Below are 15,824 nucleotides of genomic sequence, written 5' to 3' on the forward strand. Positions count from 1 at the left end.
TATCTGTTACTGTTAAGTTCACTTACAAAGGAAAAAAAGGGTGAAAAAACACATCTCAGACATCTACCACATATGATCTTCTATACAAATAGAACCATCGTTGCAAAGCAAAATAAATAGTTTGCATTTGGACATGAGCTGATGCATTTAACATGTATAACCTTTATATTACATGTATTTATAGAGCACCAGCAGATTCAGTAGCGCTATTAGAAACTAAGCATTTCAAAGCAGATAAGAACCATTTGGTCTATATGGTCTGCTTGTTTTTCTTGTCACCCGATTACAATATGGGGCAGTGAAATCAGACAACAACATTAAAAAAAGACAAATTACTATTTGACAATGAGCTTAACATACATTAACCCCTTAAGGACAGTGGAGATCCACATCAAAATTCACTCCATCAGCTGATAGATCATAAGCAGAATAACCAGTAACCACTACATCCTTTCCATTTTAAATTACTCCCCTTACAGGGTCAAAGAAAAGGCCACATTAGGCTTCTTTAACTAGAATTATGCATCAGCCGAAGTTTTTGAAGTGGACAGGAAAAAAAAAAAAAAAAGTATGTAACAGGCTGTGTTCTTGAAAATGCTCAAAAACGTAGGGATACAAGCAGTATTTTATCATCTGCTTTCATTCCGGGTATAAAAATGTATTGCATACACAAAGCAACATTGTTTAAAATATAACTGAAAGCTTGAAACAAGATATATTTTAATTTTATATAGTTCACTTTGACAAGCTATGTCATGGAAAAGTAGCTGTTATCCTAATCCTAAACATACCGACCTGACATATCATAAAATTAAGATACAAAAGCAATCTATCGCTACATATGCAAGAGGTTTTAACATATCTGCTGGTCTGAGATATAGAAAAATAGTATAAAACTAGACCACAAAAGCCGGCACTCAATTGTTATACTCTTGATATAATGTAATATGATCATATAATTGTATCACTGCTACATTAAAACCTGCATGAGAAAAAAACTGGACATTACTGCCTCTAGCGCAGGGGCGTCCAAAATGCGGCCCGCGAGACCTCTAGGTGCAGCCCGCGTAAGATCGGCAGCCACGGCAACCGATCTTACACGAGCCGCACCTCAAGCCCTGCTACTTACTTGTGGGAGGGTCTTCTGGACTGCACGTGACATCCTACTTCCTCTGTGCTTTAGCAGAGAAGGCAGAGGGAGGCCGCGCCCCCTGCTGAAGTCTGTGAGTGGCATCGAGGAGCTGCAATGCAGGTAAGGGGGTGGGGAGGGTGTTTGAATGAGTGTGTGTGATTGAGGGAATGAATCTGTGAATGAATGATTATATGAATAAATGAGTGTGTGTGTGATAGCATGGATGTGTAAGTGCTGGAACCTAGGCATGATGGGACTGTGATTGCTGTTAGCAATCACACTCCTATCATGCCAAGTCAGCCAGTACATGCTGAAACCTGCTGCCCCCAGCTGAAACCAGCTGCCCCCCTTGTGTATTGATGCTGCCAGCAGTATGGGGTCTGCACTTACAGCCACCCTGTACCAGCATGTACTGGCTGACTTGGCATGATAGGAGTGTGATTGCTAACAGCAATCACAGTCCCATAATGCCTAGGTTCCAGCATTTACTGGATGGATGTGTAAGTGCTGGAACCTAGGCATGATGGGACTGTGATTGCTGTTAGCAATCACACTCCTATCATGCCAAGTCAGCCGGTACATGCTGAAACCTGGCTAGCTGCCCCCCTTGTGTGTTGAGGCTGCCAGCAGTATGGGGTCTGCACATCACTTACAGCCACCCTGTACCAGCGTGTATTGGCTGACTTGGCATGATAGGAGTGTGATTGCTAACAGCATTCACAGTCCCATCATGCCTAGGTTCCAGCATTTACTGGATGGATGTGTAAGTGCTGGAACCTAGGCATGATGGGACTGTGACTACTGTTAGCAATCACACTCCTATCATGCCAAGTCAGCCAGTACATGCTGAAACCTAGCTAGCTGCCCCCCTTGTGTAGTGATGCTGCCAGCAGTATGGGGTCTGCACATCACTTACAGCCACCCTGTACCAGCATGTACTGGCTGACTTGGCATGATAGGAGTGTGATTGCCAACAGCAATCACAGCGAGCATAGTCCCATCATGCCTAGGTACTAGCATTTACTGGTTGCCTGGGTATGATAGGAGTGTGATTGCTGTTAGCAATCACACTCCTATCATGCCAAGTCATATTGCTAATTTTGTCCAACTGTGTGTTACTTTTATTAAAAATGTGAGTTTTTATTATTATTTTTAAAGGTGGGGGTCATTTTCGGTTTTGGCTAAGTGAACCATGAATGTTTTGGTCCAGAATTTTCATTTTAGTTCATCCCTACAATAAATCTAGGGAATCCTGAATTTGTAGTCGCAAAACTTTCTAGGCCCAGAAATCAGTGAGAGGAAGAGTAAAGGTTTTGTATCATTTTACTTTATTTTAATCTGCATATTTTATTAAAGGCCATATTTTTTGTCACAGTGAAAAATGAGTGCGGCCCGCGCACGTATACAATTCTGATGAAGTGGCCCACTGCAGAAAAAACTTGGACACCCCTGCCCTAGTGGTTGAAGCTGTTTGCAGTTACTGCACCACAGTGTAACCATGGATATTTAAACCATACCACCTTGTCACAATCAAGACTACTTGCCAAGCCGTGACTGTGTGGAGGGCGTGGGCATGAAGGGGTTAATAGCACCAGGCCTCTGGATTTACTAACTTGACCCCTTAACAAGGCATAAGCTATACCAAATTAACCCCCAAATCCTGCCTGTATCCCCCCAGGTAGTCTGCCACCACTCACGATTTTGATACCGGATTTGTGAGAAATCCGAATTAGAACCTTTATCTCTCTCTCTCTTTATATATATATATATATATATATATATATATATATATATATATATATATATATATATATATATATATATATATATATATATATATATATACATATACATATATATACATATATATACATATACATATATATACATATACATATACATATATATATACATACATATACATATATATACATATACATATATATACATATACATATATATACATATATATACATATACATATATATACATATACATATATATACATATACATATATATACATATACATATACATATATATACATATACATATATATACATATACATATATATACATATACATATACATATATATACATATACATATATATACATATACATATACATATATATATACATATACATATACATATATATATATATATATATATATATATATATATATATATATATATATATATATCAACCCACCCCGGGCAAACAATATATATATATATATATATATATCCAGTAGAACTTAATAACAATATGGTAACGTGTTATCCTCTCTTAGGGTTTGTGGATATCGATACTAGAGCCCAAAGACAGACTTGGATTATGAATATTTTAATAACAAAAATACAAAGATTACACAGTGCCAGAATTACAAAAAACAAGACATACAAAAGAAAAATAAAATGGCAAACAAAGGGACTTAAACACAGGCCCCTCACTCACGAGTTTCTTCAATAAGCAGGCCTGTGGGAACTCCTTAAGTCCAGATGGTTCTTATGATGTTGTTCCGATCATGGAGTTCTGCTTTGAGGTCGCTGCATTGTACCTAAATCAGACTTTTGCAAGCAACCGCCCCTCTGACCACATGACTGATTATATGACACCATCCCCAAGAATCGGGTCCCATCTTTGATGTGCCAATAAGTTATGGTGATGGAAACCCCCCCACTTAAGATAGGAATGGAATTCCTATAACTCAGAGTCCTTATCTGTTAGGCCATGAATCACCACAGGGGTCCTTTGGGAAGATGACACCTCTAGCCAGAACAGATACAGAGGGCATGCACAAAGAAACACGTTTAAGTCAACATCAGATTAACTCATGGAATGCTTAAACAAAGAAACTAACCACCTCTGCTGGGTCACCTTTCCGTGCATCCACTACATTATATGAGTTAATCATGACACACCTAGTTTCTGAGGGTGAATAACCCTGCACTAACCAGGAACAGCATGACCTAGGGGACTCCATGTTGTAGATTCAAGTAACAACCAGATGGAACTGCAGGTGAAAGAATTTTTATGTTACATGAAACAGACCCCGTCATCGGCACACTTGTGGATAACAAGTCCGCTTAAACATGTACTTTCATCTTCAGAAGGACATCCCAAAGCGACCTGCATCACACATCTTAAAAGAAAAAGTACACATTTAAAATCATGGCACTTTCATAGGCCAGGATGAGGAAAGTGAAGAGATGCATTCTACAATATTGGATTAAAAGTTACTTCAAACACTGCAGAAACCGATATATACAGCTGTGCTACAGTGGAACCAAAATAAATACAAAGCCATCTTGTATAGCTTCCAAAGGATACCTAGCAGGTCATGATGGCAGACGACTGTGTGCTTGACATTGTCATTGGTCCTTATCCACCTACGATATTATAACCAAATGTTGTTAGCGGCTGTGCCAGTAGTTTTGACCCTACTGTAAGGTATATGAAAGGATTTTGTTTTAAAAAAATATTATATATATTAGTTTAAATGGTTGAAACATTCTTGTGAGGACTTTTGACAGATGGAAAAAAAAACAGCCATCTGTATGCAGAAAATATTTCAATTGAATACAGCATTAAGCATAAGAATCTTTTCAACTCAATGAAAAGGCACCTAATAAAGATTATGAAATAAAAAACACTTTAGGTCTGTAAAAATCAAATAAAAACATCCCCACTGACAAAAAACTGAATTTACATTCAGTAACACTGAAACATGCGTAGGTGAAGATTGTGCTTCTTGCCACTCTTAGCTGCAAAAAGTGCACCGGAAAGTATTCTCTCCTCCTCTTATGGGACTTTGATGCCACACATTGCACGGGGGGTAAGACTGAAGGTAGCACAATAAACCGGACAGCAGGGTGATGGCCTATTAAGAGCTATGGGCTCTTCAAGTGCCCCTGATTAGGGTAACAACCAATTAACCTTGTGTTACTTTATGTAATAACAGACCCTGTTAACAAATTGGGGTGAGTTGGATCAATTGAAATGAGTAAATATATCACGGATTTGAGCAGTTATCTACTCTAAGTTTCAGTTAACAGATGAGCAGGGGCGTAACTAGAAACCTCAGGGCCCCGGTGCGAGAATCTGTTAAGGCCCCCCCCATCTATCCCTTTCTCACGATCTACCCTCTCCCTCCCTACCCCCCTTCTCACAATCTACCCACTCCCTCCCTACCCCCCCTTCTCACGATCTACCCACTCCCTCCCCCCTTTTCACGATCTACCCACTCCCTCCCTACCCCCCCTTTGTAGGTCACTTGCCGTCAACTCCTGTGTTGGGAGCGTGAGGCGTTTGTCTCGGGTGCCGGCGCTTCACTGCCTCACGCTCCCAACACTGCACTCTGGGCAGCGCTGAGGCAGGCGGCGGCAGCGGCATCCTGGATTTCTGTCAGTCAGGGGGGCCCAAGAGTTGCCGAGCGGTCGTTTTCAGCAACCGCTCGGCACCCCTTGGGCCCCCCTGACTGGCAGAACTCCAGGGCCCGGTCGCAGTCGCGACCCCGGTAGTTCCGCCACTGCAGATGAGGAAAAGCAACACTAACAGAATCAGAATCTTTAAGGACCAAAATCCCAGACGAACGGGGGATTAAAATTGTCTGCGTCACTTTAAGGCTGCGTGTAGCATGCCAGTAGGCACGAAGGTATGAGGGGAGAGCACTTGCCTGATTTGGCCAGTGTAGGACTATGCATAGTGTTATAATGTATTGGCAGTCAATGTCCCATACACAGTTAAATAAAAATAGCAACAATGTTAAATATATCACTGTATTTTAGCTTAGAGCAGGTAACAAGAACCATGTAGCATTTAGTCCTTCCATTGATCGATATATATTCTTCCTGCTTTAAAAGAAGGTCAACACATAAGGCCAGTCTTAAAACGTACGTGTGGAGATCAGAACCAACCCCTTATGGTGCAGGGTGCCCTCTTTTTTCTCCTGTTGAAGGATACTGATGGATGCTGGATGAAGCAAACGCTTTTATGTCTGTATATGAAGGCACATTCTTAAGATAACAATTCAGGCACATGCTGCTTTTCTCAAGAATTCAAAAGGCTCTACACAAATTAACAGGTGAACCGACAACCAAGCAATATATCAACACAGAGCGTGCTCATGGTGGAGAAACTAAAGGGGAAAAAAATCATACCAACATAAGTAATTTTTTTCTAAGTTGAGGTGCGTTGTGTTAAACACAGAAAACTGCACAGTGTGATATAGCCGTGAACTCTAGCCATGTCTGCATGGACACATTCTTCAAGTCTGTCTCAAGATACCTTAGCAACACAAATGAAATCTACACCGCGTCTCAAGTTACAAAACAAGCCAAAATAAAAACAAAACCCTCCAACATTGTTGGTAACTGTTTTCACCATTTACAGTCTCCAGTAAGTCAAACAGATGTGTTAGATGAAAATGTCATGCCAAGAGAATGGCCTGCCGAGAACTACTGTCTCCAGAAGGCAGTCAGAAGCCATGTAAATTAATGGTGCAAACAGAATCCCAGTCTCAAGTCGACTGTCAAAATAACTATGTAGACAACCGGCCTCACTGTTTTCTCATTATCCATCTAAAATGATTTTGTCCAAAAGGGAAAATAACCCAAGATCTTTTTCAATCATCGGAGTGACTCAAACACTAGTTTCCCCACTATGGGGTCGTTGTCAATTTCAGGAGGGGGAGAAAAAAAACAATTGTCCCACTGGTTTGATTAGAGATAGAAAATAGTGTGTTTTTGTTTAAAGCGGAAGGTGTGCTTTTTACAAAAACCTTCTAAAATACTTTCCACAGAAGTAATAATTACACAAATGAGTGCGAAAAGCTTCTGTCCTGCACACTCAATGTGGCTTAATTGCCCACCTCTGCATACAAAACATTTATTATATCAATTGCTGTAAAAAAAAAAATAATTACAGTTCAAGCAGAACTTAAGGGGTTTTATTTTATCTCATCATAGAGAAAGAATACACAGAGTGCTGTCTATACAACTCATTCTTGATGATCATCAGTTTACCATACAACCCTAGCTGCTGCATATGACAGTTTTCAGAATCTTGGAGCGACCAAAGCATTCGGTTAACCTTGGAAAACGTAACATGTCATATTTTTGATATGGGACTTGGGTCCATTTCAGACAATTCTTTATGGATTTCATATATTTTAGGTCCATACTTATAATTGTCCACTAATAAAAAACTGCTGTTGACCTTTCTGCAAACAGACTGATCAAGCAAGCAATTTCATGCAACTTATAGGAACTTGTCGGGTTGCCAGCTGCTGCCACCATTTCAATGTAAAACATTTAGTTTGGATTATGAATAAAAATGAATAACTGAATGTGAACTGAGACTACTAAAGGGGCTCAGACATGAAAAAATATAAAGCAAATCGCTGCCTTTCACATAACTCCACATTTAAAATATACTATAAATTATATTTTTCCACAAAATAAAAAAAAAGGATTGCAAACTTATTTAAAAAACAAGGTCATCTTTGACAAGGCAGACTTTCATTCCCTGACAACATATATCCCCAGATTAATAAAAGAAAGTCACAACTTTCTCTAAAACGACTGGACCTCAGAGCTCAGCAATAAGAAAATAAATAAAAATTAAATACTCTCCATCTGGACAAAGACCAAAAACCATAAACTTTTTCAACCACCAAAGTAGAGCTGAAACAACGAATCGATAAAATCGATAATAATCGATAACGGAAATCGTTGTCGACGATTTCCGTTATCGATTAATCGAGTGATCAATTCGTTGTTGGAGCACTCGGCTCCTTTTACTTACCTCCGCGAGCGTTCCCCGCTTCTGCTACACGCTCTGCAGTCTCCGCCTTCTTTTAGCTACGTGACGGATGTGACGCGTTCCGGAGGTAAGTATTCTTCATGTCTATGTGCACGGATCGCACAGAGCCACTCGCACAGAGCGAATCGCTCTGTGCGAATGGAGCCACTCGCACAGAGCGGTTCGCTCTGTGCGAGTGGCTCCACTCGCACAGAGCGGTTCGCTCTGTGCGAGTGGCTCCATTCGCACAGAGCGGTTCGCTCTGTGCGAGTGGCTCCATTCGCACAGAGCGGTTCGCTCTGTGCGAGTGGCTCCATTCGCACAGAGCGGTTCGCTCTGTGCGAGTGGCTCCATTCGCACAGAGCGGTTCGCTCTGTGCGAGTGGCTCCATTCGCACAGAGCGGTTCGCTCTGTGCGAGTGGCTCCATTCGCACAGAGCGGTTCGCTCTGTGCGAGTGGCTCCATTCGCACAGAGCGGTTCGTGAGTGGGGGTGCAGGGCAGAGTGGGGGTGGGGGTGCAGGGCAGGAGACTGGGTGCAGGGCAGAGTGGGGGTGGGGATGCAGGGTGTGAGTGTGGGTGCAGAGCAGAGTGGGAGACTGGGTGCAGGGCAGAGTGGGGGTGGGGATGCAGGGCAGGGTGTGAGTGTGGGTGCAGGGCAGAGTGGGTGCAGGGCAGAGTGGGTGCAGGGCAGAGTGTGAGTGTGGGGGCAGGGCAGAATGTGGGGGCAGGGCTGGGTGCAGGGCAGAGTTGGAGACTGGGTGCAGGGGCACAGTGCAAAGTGCTGGGTGCAAAGTGCCAGTGCTGGGTGCAAAGTGCCAGGGCTGGGTGCAAAGTGCCAGGGCTGGGTGTAAAGTGCCAGGGCTGGGTGCAAAGTGCTGGGTGCAAAGTGCCAGGGCTGGGTGCAAAGTGCTGGGTGCAAAGTGCCAGGGCTGGGGCAAAGTGCTGGGCGCAAAGTGCTGAGTGCTGGGTACAAAGTGCTGGGTGCAAAGTGCTGGGTGCAAAGTGCTGGGTGCAAAGTGCTGGGTGCAAAGTGCCAGGGCTGGGGCAAAGTGCTGGGTGCTGAGTGCTGGGTACAAAGTGCTGGGTGCAAAGTGCCAGGGCTGGGTGCAAAGTGCAAAGTGCTGGTGCAAAGTGCTGAATGCTGGGTGCAAAGTGCTGGATGCAAAGTGCCAGGGCTGGGGCAAAGTGCTGGGTGCAAAGTGCTGGGTGCAAAGTGCTGGGTGCAAAGTGCAAAGTGCTGGGGCAAAGTTTCTTGAACAGTAATAGTCCACCTCTTTTCAGAATGTTTGGGGTTATTTTGTTTCATAAATATTGTGTTTGGGTTCTTGTACTTTGAAAATATTGTTTTTTATTACATCATAACAAAATAAGAATGTTAATGTAAATTTTAAGTTGTTTTTTAACATCCAGTTCATTAAATTCTTTTAAATAAACGAAAAATTTGCATATTGTTTTTTTTATCCGATTAATCGATTAATCGAAAAAATAATCGGCCAACTAATCGATTATTAAAATAATCGTTAGTTGCAGCCCTACACCAAAGACACATCACCATCCTTGAGTTGTGTGTCAGATTGACAATCGCTTATATTTAGTAATAACTACTAATAGTTTGTTTCATTTATAATAATATATCCTGCAGCTATGAGCAGTATGAAGAGTAAAAGTAGGACCTTTTTTTTTCTTTTAGAGAAAACAGATGAAATTAGCAAATCATAGAGACTACAAATATAATATTTCCCTCTTGTGTTCACACCATGTTTTCACACTTTTTCCCTCCGGGAGACACTACGAGTATCTAATTCAGAAACATTAATGTCCCTCAAGGAGTGCGCCAAAGATGCACTCACAGCAGGCCATTTAAGTCCACTGTAATTTAGACATTTTTCAGATTGAATTTGTATTCTTGAAGCCAACGGCCCTTACATAAAAAATCAGCCTTCATTAGGTGACTCCCCCTTGAGCAGTCCATTAGAGTCTCAAATCAGTGACCCTGAAATATCACAGTGCATTGCTCCTTTTAATGGGCTGTCCAAACAGAGTCATTTTCCTGTATTTTGGTCTGAGGGTTAGCAAACACAAAATACTGCGGATACAAATTAGAGGAGAAGAAAAAGCCTACAGGTGAACACAATTTAAATGATGAGGGAGAAAATACATCTGACAGGCACAGCTCTGAACAGTATGCAGTATGCAATGTGAGAGTGATCTATACTCCTGCCAAACAATATACACACAGGAAGATTCTGCTAGAAAACTGGCTGCTTCACTAGAAATAAGCCTGGCAGGGACTTACAGGGTTTATACTGGTTATGTTTTAGACATCAGTAAAAAGGGCTGCCATCTTAATGTTTTCTAGAGCAAATATTCACCCAAGTAGTCTAGATGGCAAACTTAGGGACAACTCTAACCAATTTTAATGGTAAGCAGTGGTGATAGTGGATGGTGGGGTTGCATACAGTTTTCTTGAGGACTTGCAGACAGGGATAGGTTCAAAGCCAATGCTTGCTTTGGGACCCTAGAAGCAAAAAGCAGCTTCACATTGATTTTGGAACTACAATGATGCTCAGTCAACTATAAAAAAAACAAAAACAAAAAAAAAAACGCAGCCTAATAAGCCATTGGAGAGAGCCACATATAACTCCTGTGCCAAGACTTGCCCTTTGAGTTCAGAGGTATGCACTATGATGGGAAATAGCGGAAGTTCTAACAAGATCGAATTACGCAAACTGATCTCGAAATCAATGGTCTGTAGAGGAAAAAAAATATACACACAATATGGCCACACATGCTTAGCTTCTCTTTCAATGCACATTCACATTAATATGTGACATTATGACAGGAGATGCCCTCTAGTAGAACCTAGGGATAGTGGTGTTGAGGGGAAAGAATCAATTAACAAATCATGGGTAGAGATTGGTTAATATCTTGTTCTCTTATGCGCACAGAGAACTTTTTGTTAACTTCATAGAAGCTATAAAAAAAACTCCAGAACATAAAAAAATAAACGCACGCTAAATAACATGTTCAATTGAAACCCATAGCAATTCACTTTAGGATTAATGAGTGGCCAGTTGAAAAGAAATATATATGTTTAGCTTACAAGTATACCAAAAATATGTACACATAAATCACATTTAGCACTACAAAGACAAGTCAACCTTAAGAATCTAAAGCATTGAGATTTCTTGAACATCCTGAGGTCAATGTCAACAATAAGCAGATAGCACAGCTCTCGACGGTCTTGACCATTGAGGTCATAGTAATTCACTTCTGACCAGACACACTTTAATGTCTGTTTAGAAAATCACCTATCATCATAATACTCTAATAATGATCTTGTGTTTGATTTGGAATGTATCATTTCTGAGAACATACACTACATAGGTTAACAGCTTCTTTTCATGTTATAGGCAACAAATAATAAAACACGAACCAGTATTTTTCAATCATTACATATAACAATCACAGTTTCCCAGACCCTCATTTCAGTGGAGTCTGCATGTTAAAGACAGGGGTCATCCCTGCCCGACATACACTTATAATTTGAGACAACAGGTGCTAGTACAGAAAAGCTAGAAGACAAACCTGCATGTGGAATGTTCAGGGGACTATACAATAGGTTATCCTATTTCATTTAGGCCTATATAAATGTTAAGATACAGATTTTAATTAAAAGTTCTATCTCCACACGTTATCATAAGAAGAATTGAAATATACAATCTTTTGATCAGAAGAAGTAAAATCACTTATCAAGTCTGTTTTCAAGGTGTTCCGCAGTCTTAATTTGTACAATGTCCTCCGATGAATGACACTAACCTATAATAAATTAGTACACACAGCCATTTGTAAGTGCCATTCTCACATTTGGCTATGCAGATAAATTACATGTCTGGCTAACTACTGCTCAGCCATCATTATTATAGGTGATTTATAGTCAGGCAAGTAATACAGCAAAAGTTGAGTTTAAATGCAGCAGGACACAAAGCTAAATGCTCTAGAAAAACATACCCTCATTCTAAGGGATGAATGGACAGATGTCGAGGGTCACTGTCTGGGACCGACCCTTTCACAATATAATTTGACTTTATGATATGACAGCATGTGAAATAATGCTTTTCTCGCTGTTAAATCACAACTCAAATCCCTGCTTGAATACAGATTGTCTTTATTCAGACTGCATACCTACAAATAGACTTCAAAGGGGGGGGGCAAAGAACAGTGGAACCTTATTTGGAGTGAGGCCAAATTTCACTCCCTACTTAGGAGGTACAGTAAACAGCCTTTATTTCTATAGCTTCTGAATCAAAAAGTTAGAGCACTCCCAGGTATGGTTATTATGTCAAAGATTAGATGGCCAATTGTTGGTCAGATTTATTTACAGAAAGAGACTACATAAGTAAAAAAAAATGTGCAAAATCAGTGATACTTCAAAGGGATGTATGGAATGAGGGAGAACTGCCATTACATTGCTTTATATGGTGCCCCTACTAAATGGCCACTCTATGTGTATCCCGAGTCAACCTTTGGGTCAAGCATTGTTTACTGGTTTTTACCTGCTGTCGAATTCTTAGTTTCATCAAACCTTGCAATGGCATCGTTTGGGCACAGCCAAAATAATCTCCTACATTACTAGTAATAGCAGAACTCTTATTCCTCTTCATTTACTAGAAGCAAGAGTTTCTTAAGTAGTAATGACCTCAGTCACATGATTAATTACTTAATATTCTATTAATTGAGAACATAGCTGAATTTCAAACGCTTTCATTCTTCCTGAATATCATTCTGTCTTAGAAGAGCCGATTAAGCTGTTCATCAAAGGTGAGTATGCAAGGTCACTTGGGCTGTACCTCTTCAGCTATTCATTCCTTATCCTCCATGGTAATTAACAATGCCAACATTTGCATAAATCAGGCCTTCTGATTGTAGTCCCATGATGAGTGGTAGAGGTGGGGGTGAATCTGCAACCATTTGATTTTTTACTTCAGAAACCCTCTAAAAATATCTTTACAATGTCACAAAGGACAAAGCATTTTCTACATAAAACAGAACAGCTGCCTAAGTTCTCTCTTACACAACAGAACATTTTTTCCCCACCTGTCACAGGAAAAAAAAAGTTATTTTGAACGAAGGGGAAAAATAAGCTAACTTTTCCATGTTTCCTTCACCAGCTGTCACTTGGCAGAGCAACTGGAAGACCACATACATGGCACTTTCATGTATGGCTAAAGGCCTTTCTACTATTCCCAGTAGCAATAATGTATTGGTCAAAAACACTGGTTTTAGCCAGATGATAAAGGAAATTCTGGCTTTCTTGCAAAACTGAACAGAATAACTCTCTAAAATGCCTGCGTATGGGTTCCTCCATTCTAGATAACAATATTTGGCATGTACTGATTGCCGTAATGCACATTATTAATAATAAAAATGTGAACGTGCGTTTGGATTAATACATGTGTAGGAAACACTTTAGCCTGTACCAACTATAACAAAATGCTCCTTAGCCAAAATATGCCTGGTATACCCGTATCTACCTTATATTGCCCTTTGTTTTGTGATCTACATGGGGATTTGCAGTTATTGGATTTTATCCCACGCACTTTCATATATAATTTTTATTGCTTTTGATATTAGTGCTGCTGTATTCCACATCAAAAGGCTGCAGTATATATCGGGTAACAAACTGTTTATAACACAATGGATGTTGGTTGGAAAAGACAACACTTTCTTCAGCAGGTAATTCAATGTTTATTACCAATGTTCAACCAGTGACCACGTTCGTGTAATCCCAATGGTCTCTGGCAGAAGAAAAGTAATAAAAAAAGCCACATATGTAAGTATTCAAAGCATCTTTTTCTTTAAACAGCTTTACTTGGCATACTGCTATACGTCATCATCTATGTGACCTTAACAACAACTGCTAATTTAAAGCCATGTTAAAAACACAATCAAAAGCCATTGCAAGCACAAAAAACCTCTGCATATTACCAATTATTGTTAGCTATTATTTTAGGGAGATGTAGATGAACTATATCTTTATAGCATACTCACTTAAATTATAAATGTATGGCTTAAAGACCTGTCAACACTTTAATGTATAATGTTTACAATGCCCCCCCATACACAAATGAACTACGATACCTGCAAGAAGCTGATTTGCATATGCCTTGTGGGGATGATCATCAAAAGCTCATTTAAAAAATGAACTTTTTTTGGTTAAAACCATGAGGGAATTTAAACATGCATGGGATTGATGTTTGGTTACCCTGAACATAAGACAAGACCAAGGATCAGATAAGGTTCTATGTTTCGTTGATCTAATGTCCACACTTTCTTTTAATTAAGCTGGCAATTAATGTGTAGACACTTCTAATTCACTGTACTGCATACAGTTTGGCTAAAAGAGGTCATTTGAAAGTTAAGGAATGTGGTGTTCCTATAGAAGTTCTATATTTTACAGCAATTCCTTGAACGATCCTTCAGCTGATCTTTGTAAAGTGTTTTTCAAATGCATCAAGTAATCAGAGCCTGTAGCCGATGTACTTTAGAAATACAGGATAGATTTCAGATACTACTAAGAATTCTATGCACAGAGCTCCAGACTTCTCACCTTTTGGCATTTCCAGAGGCAAGTAATGGGGCTCTTGAGCACTGACATGATCCCAATCAAAGTCATCATACAGGTCCTGATGATAATCACAGGGTGCTGGGCCATCATCGAAGGTACAGCCACCTAAAAAAAAATAAAAAAAAAAAATAGATAATACAGCAATGAGAAGAGTAGCTTTGATTTAAGGTACATGAAGTTGTGCCCCTTTACTCCGAGACATTAATACAGCTGCTGAAAGCAGAACCATTAATCCAACAGCATCCGCGTATCACGGCTGATACCGACAATCAACAGTTCTGGAGAGCTACATATTAACTATTAGAGATGGAAATGACTGGAAAAAAAATCTAAAATCTATAACTAGTGTTACAATAATAATGCGGTATTGCCTATGGGGTTCCAGGCTTGAAGGGCTTGGGGTCACAACCTGAACGTAGTTCTTTCAACAGGGAGACCAGAACAGCGTCTCTTGTGAAAGCAAGATGGCTGCTTATGTGAAACCACCTTTTTAAAAATGATAAGCCAAACACACGTTAATACACTGGATACAAAAACAATCTTCAAGATCAGATTTTTATCATAGATTGTAATAATTTATAACTGAAGACAGGTTGTTTTTTTGGAGCCACAAAATAATTTCAAAAAATAAAAATCTTTTAACTAGTCTTCATGAGCCGCTGAGCATTCAGATGTCTTTCTCGATCTACAAAATCAGCTCTTATTCACGTTAACCTCTGTCAAAACCAGGAAGATTCATAAATGAACCCAAAGCTTCATTTTTTCCCATTTTATTGTCTAAATGGCTAATGTAATGGATTCTGAATGATAATTCCAGGCAGACTAATGTTGTTATTAAAAGAACATCAGTTCAGTAATTTAATCACGAAATTGCAAGCTTGGCATTTATTCAGCCGGGAAAACCCAAGATGGAATTTCATTTTTTCCTCTTTGTATGGAGTTTGAACACTTTCATTTCATTAGGGCAGTACACGTTTAACTCTTAAGGTCATGTGGTGCTCTCTTTTTGAATCACCTGGTACAACCTGTTAGTTAACCCTTAAACCAAAGTACTACTACTGCAATAAGAGTTTGTTTCAATAGGGGTTCAGTAATTTAGCATGTAGTACAGTCATCCTTAAAGACGACATCTGTGTGGGTCATGGTGACCTTCCGCCCCTGAATCACATTCCTAAACAGCAATGAATCCTTAGGATGGGTGTGACCTACGCGAGTATGACTTTCACCAGTACATATCAATCAAGCGACAGCAAAAAAT

At 40.0% G+C, this 15,824-nt stretch overlaps 1 protein-coding gene across 13 annotated transcripts in view; it reads right to left on the reverse strand.

The window, feature by feature from the left end:
* The window catches only part of PTPRK (protein tyrosine phosphatase receptor type K), a 250,435-nt gene that overhangs the window by 188,155 nt on the left and 46,456 nt on the right, over nt 1-15,824 (reverse strand). For all 13 annotated transcript variants that reach the window (XM_053460702.1, XM_053460704.1, XM_053460707.1 and 10 more), the window contains exon 2: nt 14,549-14,671. In XM_053460702.1, the coding sequence (XP_053316677.1) occupies nt 14,549-14,671 (123 nt within the window). The remainder of the gene's footprint in view (nt 1-14,548; nt 14,672-15,824) is intronic.

Source organism: Spea bombifrons, chromosome 3 (genome assembly GCF_027358695.1).
Source record: "Spea bombifrons isolate aSpeBom1 chromosome 3, aSpeBom1.2.pri, whole genome shotgun sequence".
NCBI classification, from domain to species: Eukaryota; Metazoa; Chordata; class Amphibia; order Anura; family Pelobatidae; genus Spea; species Spea bombifrons.